This window comes from Rutidosis leptorrhynchoides, chromosome 4 (genome assembly GCF_046630445.1).
Source record: "Rutidosis leptorrhynchoides isolate AG116_Rl617_1_P2 chromosome 4, CSIRO_AGI_Rlap_v1, whole genome shotgun sequence".
NCBI classification, from domain to species: Eukaryota; Viridiplantae; Streptophyta; class Magnoliopsida; order Asterales; family Asteraceae; genus Rutidosis; species Rutidosis leptorrhynchoides.
The window spans coordinates 596,888,650-596,895,591 of NC_092336.1; the positions used below are offsets into that span (position 1 = coordinate 596,888,650).

Here is a 6,942-nt window from a genome sequence, read left to right on the forward strand (position 1 = left end):
CGCCCGTTGCGGCGTTTTGATGACTAAACCGTTTCGACCCCGTCCCGTTTTCTTATAAGCCGGTTAACGGAAAAAAGTCAGGTCAAATGCAGGAAAAATTCGGTCAACACCGGTCAAAAGTTAGAAATTCTGCTAAAATCGGTTATAAGTCGGTCAAATCAATCAAAACTGACTTAGTTTAGTATTCCATTTTGTATAATATTAACGCTAATAGCAATTATAGGTACAAACTTGTTAATGAAGGTTTTTTAGCTCTAAAATATGTGTAAATATATATTTATATATATAAAAGTCAACATTAGTCAACATCCGTTTCGATCCCGTCTCGGCCCCGTTTTTTCCGTTGCGACGTTTTGAGGTCGCTACCGTTTCGGCCCGTCTCGCGTCTTTTTCAACCTTGGTCATGACATTTAGTTTTATAACTTTCACATTAATGGTATCATTGATTAATTGCTCTACTATCACATGTGTGAACAATGATTTTGTTTTATTTATGAGATTATATAGCAATGCTATTACACTTCTACTATATAAAGCAAATGTGAATATAATGATTCCATTGTTTTTATAATGAAGAATGGTAAGGGTATATAGGTTACACAGAGAACAAGACCAATTAGATTTCGCCACAGAAGTGAACACTTGAAAGTCAAATTGACTGTTATTTTCTGAAACCATTGTCTCAATCTTCCCCTACCTCTTGCTCTTTCTCCAATGGCACTAAAAAAATTTAACAATATTTATCTCAATCTTTTTCTTCTTTCTTGTTGTTTTGCTACCCTCATCACCTTTACTCAAGGTTAGAACACTCTCTACCTTTATATGTATATATATGTGCATGTTCTTGGTGGGGATTTTCTTTTTTTCAACAAATAATAATCCGGGTTCTTTTTATTTGCCTGTTTGATTGATAGGTTTTTATTTTTACATTGTTTAGTTTGCTTTCTTATAAGATTGATGCTTTTGGCATTAAAGGTGCCAAATTCGAAAAAAAAAAAAAAACTGAAAAGTTCGAGTCTTATTGAGTTTATATCTCTATATAAATGTTCTTGGTGGGATTTGCTATTTCAGCAAATAGTGACCTGGATTTTTTTAATTTGTTTAATTTATAGACGTCTTATTGATGTGTTTTTGTTTTCACCTTGTTTTATTTCTGGGTTTCTTGAAAAAGAAAAAAAATCATGTTTTTGGTACAAAAATGGAGCAAATTTGAGAACAAAAATCTTGAATCTTGTTATTGTTGAAACAACAACATTCATGAGGTTTTATTAATAGTGCAAATGATTCAAGTTTCATCACAAAACATAGTAACTTTTCAGTAAGAGTCATAAATTTCAAAATTTTATTAACAAAAAAAAGATGTTGGTAGGACAAAGTACTTGATTGTGATAAAATTCATGGAGTAATTTTGTTATAATAGCCATTAGCCAAATTCATAATTTTGTACCTCAAAATGAGTTTGCCGGAAAAGTAAACCTTCCGGCAGCAATTAATACTATGCCTCCCAAAATCTTTTTCAGAGAATTAAAGGTTTTATATTACGTAATAAAATATTAAGTAACGCGTTGACCAATTTTATTATATTATTTGACAATTCATTCATGTATTAATGTCAATGTTTTACTAAAAAAGAAAAACGTAGTTAAAAAAATTTGGACAATAAAATCTCTAGATCAAGCACAAAAAATAGTTGGCATTCCCCTTTGGGAAAAAGCTAGAAATCATTGATTGTTAGTTCCACGGATCATTCACAAGGGTAATTAAGTAATTTTACACTTGTGCAATGCAAATGCAGGTAATAATAAGTTTTGGAAAGATCAGTACCCATTTATCAGAAAAGCAAGTTCATTTTCATCATCATCATCATCAGCTTCATCATCATCATCAGCATCAAGTTCATCATCAAAGTCAACTGGATCCAACGGTGGAAAAAAAGAGTATGATTATATAGTAGTAGGAGGTGGAACAGCAGGGTGTCCATTGGCAACAACACTGTCACAAAATTACAGCGTGTTATTACTAGAAAGAGGTGGTGTCCCTTTTGCAAACATAAATGTTTCTTTCTTGTCAAATTTCCATCTTACACTTGCAGACACTTCTCCAACTTCTGCTTCACAAGTTTTTATATCCACCGATGGTGTTTTTAATGCTAGAGCTAGAGTCTTGGGTGGTGGTACTTCTATTAATGCTGGCTTTTACACTCGAGCAAGCACAAGGTACAACTCTCTTAAGTCTTATTTATTTTATTATCACTATTCTGAAGTCACACTCAAATGATACAAATATACGCGTTTATTTGTGAATATGTACACATGTTCAACCCCTAGGAGTTAAATTTTAAAATCTCCTAACTAAAACATTAAACCGGTGACCTTTTGATACAACTCTGTATCTCTTCTAAAGATGGGCTTTTGCACATTTTCATTTCATGTATCAAAACTTCTAGTTTCATAGGTATGAGATGAAGCATCAATAAAAACAACACATGAATTATAGTTTAACCTTTTTTTCAGACTAAAAAACTAATTTAAGAAAGATCCAAAGATCTAATAACAATACAATTGGGTCAGCTCTACGCATGGGCGGACCTATGTAGGGGCAGAGGGGGGCGTCTACCCCCAGTGGATTTTCAATTTTCAGTGTAAATTTTTTTTGTTTTTCGATTTTGTCTCCGGTGGAATTTTTTTTTGCCCTAAACCCTTCATATTTTGTCCCAAAACATTTATAATTTTGCCTCAAAACCTACGTATCTTGCCCAAAAGTTTTCAAATTTTACTAAAAAAAACGCTATATTTTCCAAAAAAAAAAATATTTACATTTTAAAAAAAAAATTCGTCCCCGATGAAAAAAATTTCTGAGTCCGCCACTGGCTCTACGTATGATTAAGAAATTGTACAATCTTTGATATTGCGATGTGCCTATGCCAAAGATCTAGTTAATTATAGTTTAACTTTAATTTCCGAGTCCGTCAAGTTTTATCTTTTTTGAGTGTTTGGTGATTAATAATATCAATTATCAAATGTACAAAGTATAGAATATATTTATAGATGAGTATTGAATGCATACCCATTGTCGACAAAAAAATAAGTGAAAATATTGAAGTGAAAACCAGAATTGTAACGATATTAATTAAATTTATTATATTATATTTGGTGGACCTTTTAATCTGTCACATAAAACTTTGTGCAAAAAATAAGTGGACATTTGTAATGGGACGGAGGGAGTATTAATTTATTATTTATTATTATGAGCATTATAAGGGGATTTATTTATTCAATTAATAATATTTGCAAAATTGTTCATTTTGGTTTCAGTTTCGGGTTGGGCTAATTGCTTAGTTGGCACTTGTTACAATACGATCTTTGGTCGATTTATTTTTCTATGGGCCTACAAATGCAATACAGACGGGCTACCTGTATTTCAATGTTTTGTTTTCTCCTTTTATTTCTTTCCAGTTTAGGTATAGGAATCATGATCCTATCCATTTTGATAATGAATTATGGATTAATGAACCATCAATAATTTTGTATTATGTTTCATCTTGTTCCATGTCATTTTAAAAGAATTCGTTGATAACGTGTAGTACATATAATTAAAATAGTACTAGTAATAATAATAATTAAGTTTATAACATTTATAGTTTCATGTCATTTTGTTAAGAGTTTTCACAAATGCCATGTTAGCAGTATTTTTCCTTTATATTTTATGAGATATGATATATATGAGATCAAGGTTGGAGATCTCGGATCTCGGGGAGATCTCGTTTAGACATTTTTGGGGAGATCTCGGCATCTCGGAAAAATCTCGGGGAGATCTCGGGCGTTGACTTATGTTGAATTTTTAGTTTTTATAATATAAATGTATATAAATAAATAAATATATGTACATTTATTTACATTTTTATGAGATTTTACAAGTATATCGAAGAAATGTGCGAAAAAAATCCAAAAAATTACTAGATTTTATGAGAAAATTCGAGAAATCGTGGCTTTGATCAAGTTTGACCCCGTTGACCGAGAAATCTCGGGAGATGGACATCTCGTCTCGGCGGCCTTCCAAAAACGAGATCTCGGAGAGATCTCGGGGAGAAATAAGGAGATTTACAACACTGTATGAGATACGATTTGGCCTAATACTCATATTAAACTTAAATTTAAAACTTCTGTTATCACAGATATGTTAAAAGTTCAGGATGGGATGCAAAACTAGTGAATGAATCGTACCCATGGGTCGAAAAACAAATTGTTCACGAACCAGTTTTTGAACCCTGGCAAAGAGCAGTTAGAGATGGTCTTGTGGAAATTGGAATTTCTCCGAACAATGGGTTCACTTATGACCACTTGTACGGTACGAAGGTTGGTGGGACTATTTTCGACAAGTATGGTCGACGACACACATCTGCAGAGTTACTAGCTTCTGGAAACGTTCAAAACCTTGATGTTTTGATTCATGCCACAGTTCAAAAAATTATTTTTGACACAACTGGTATATTCACTACAACTACTTTTGTTGTTTATGACACTTTCAGATGAATTATCACGCTTAAAAGTGTGACATATGAATTTGAAGCGTGAAAAAATATGGCGTCAAAAACGGCATATACTCACGCTTATTATTGTAAAAAGAAAAAAAGCTTTTACTCTTTCAATTATAAATTGTTAAGTATGTAAAAACATTAATCAGATTTCCCATTTTTGACGCTTTTAAGTGTTATTAACTTTTTAACGCTTTTAAGTGTCACCAAGTATTAATTCCTTCTTTTTGACGCTTTTAGGTGTCAAAAACTTCATGAAACTTATAGGTGTCAACGACATGTCAAATTATCACGTGATAAAATTTCAAAATTAATGAAAGCGTGAAATCTGTTGTAGTGATTTTAAGCTTTAAACCATTATTTCCGTTACTTTTGGCAGTTTTTTTTTTTTTTTCTTTCTAATTATGGTCTTTTTTATGTAGGGAAAAAACCGAGGGCGTATGGTGTGATCTTCAAAGATGAAAACGGGGTACAACACGAGGCTTATATCTCGAGGAGGCGTAGGAGTGAGATTATTGTAACGTGTGGAGCGATAGGCAGCCCGCAACTGCTATTACTTAGTGGAATAGGACCAAAGGCTGATCTAGAGAAGTTAAACATATCAGTGGTGCATGATAACAAATATGTTGGGAAACACATGTCTGATAATCCGTTGAACACAATTTTTGTTCCTTTCAATAGGTCTGTCAAACAGTCGTTGATTGAAACTGTTGGAATCACGAAAAGGGGAGTTTATATTGAAGCAAGTAGCGGGTTTAGTCAGTCTCCTGATAGCATTCAATGCCACCATGGTGTCGCTTCGGCTGAGGTATAGTAATCACACGTCTTTCGGTAATTAGATTACGCTAACCGTTATTATTTTGATTTGTAAGACAAATGAAAGTGTCTTGCTGAAACATGTTCTTTTCGTACGGGTCGAATGGGTCAAATTCGGTTGATTTGTAAACACTTATGGTCTACCATAAGATAATAATACTTAATACTATTAGTAAGTACCACTTTGATATGATTATCAAAAGAATAGTTTCTGCAAATATAATCTAAATATTTGAATAAAATATAGGATTTTGCTAACCACAGGTCTGTCATTAACGTGCTTTAAACAGTTGTATATAGCAGTTACTTATTAATTTAGTGGTGGCAGTTACATGAATGCACAACTATTTAAAGGGCTGTTAAAAGGCTGTCGTTAGCAAAATTTTAAAAAATATGTAAGATTTTATATGAAAAAAAAAAAGAAATAGACTTTCTTGGTAAAAGTCTCCACTACATTTGACCCGTTTGAAATAAAACATGACCTGAATTAACCTGTATATTCATACATAACTAGGTGAAATTGTGAGAAGTAGTTTAGAACTCAAACTTTTTTAATGTTTCGAGTCAACAGATTGGTCAACTGTCAACCGTTCCCCCGAAAAGAAGAACAAGAGAACACATTGAAGAGTTCAAACGAAACAAAAGAGATCTCCCACGCGAAGCATTTCATGGAGGTTTCATCTTAGAAAAACTCGCATACCCAAAGTCAAAAGGACATTTGATCTTAAACAACACAAATGTTGATGACAACCCAATCGTCACATTTAACTATTTTAGCCACCCAACAGACCTTCGAAAATGTGTAAAAGGAATCCGAATAGTGGAAAAACTGGTGAGGTCCAAACCTTTCATTAACTTCACCCAATCCACCAAAGAAACTTTCGATAAACTGCTTAACTTGAGTGTTACTGCAAACATTAATATGATACCGCGCCATACAAATGACACAAAGTCCCTCAAGCAGTTTTGTAAGGACACTGTGATATCTATTTGGCACTATCACGGCGGGTGCCATGTGGGCCAGGTGGTGAACAAGGATTACGCGGTCATTGGGGTCCACAGACTTCGAGTCATCGATGGGTCCACTTTTCATGAATCTCCAGGAACCAATCCACAAGCAACTGTTATGATGTTGGGCAGGTAATGCCATATATTGCTTAAAAAATGTCTTTCATGATATAATACTTGTACATTGTGTGCTAACAAATTTTATTTATCTTATTTTTTATATGATTAATTATGATTATGATTATATGATGATGTAATACAGGTATATGGGAGTGAAGATTTTAAGAGACAGATTAGGAAAATCAGCCGGTGTATGAAGTGATTGTAGAAGACTTTATTCTCCGTGTGTATGAGTATGTAATTTTTGTTGAAAATTATTATTATTAATATCATCAAATACTAATATGTAGAAAGATAGATAACAAAAGAATGTAAAAGTTAAATGGTGGACTTTTACATTCTTCTGTATTTGTTATTGTATAAACTTTATTATCTTGTATCTCTTATGTTTGGAGTTTGATGTAATTTGGAAGTTTTATTTGAATGAATTTGGGCAAATTATTGTAATCTGTATGTAAAGGAAG

At 32.8% G+C, this 6,942-nt stretch overlaps 1 protein-coding gene across 1 annotated transcript; it reads left to right on the forward strand.

The window, feature by feature from the left end:
• Positions 1-714: 714 nt before the first annotated feature.
• On the forward strand, positions 715-6,701 carry LOC139842939 (protein HOTHEAD-like). The gene is made up of 6 exons (XM_071833037.1): positions 715-799; positions 1,796-2,216; positions 4,175-4,485; positions 4,957-5,342; positions 5,922-6,490; positions 6,621-6,701. Exons 1-6 carry the CDS (start codon positions 715-717, stop codon positions 6,673-6,675), a joined length of 1,827 nt encoding a protein of 608 aa, XP_071689138.1. The 3' UTR covers positions 6,676-6,701.
• The last annotated feature ends 241 nt before the right edge of the window (positions 6,702-6,942 follow it).

Coding starts and splice junctions, on each gene's coding strand:
- LOC139842939 (XM_071833037.1), top strand. CDS start 715: ATGGCACTAAAAAAATTTAACAATATTTATCTCAATCTTTTTCTTCTT. Junction 2,217..4,174: donor TACACTCGAGCAAGCACAAG/GTACAACTCTCT, acceptor CTGTTATCACAG/ATATGTTAAAAGTTCAGGAT. Junction 6,491..6,620: donor ACTGTTATGATGTTGGGCAG/GTAATGCCATAT, acceptor GATGTAATACAG/GTATATGGGAGTGAAGATTT.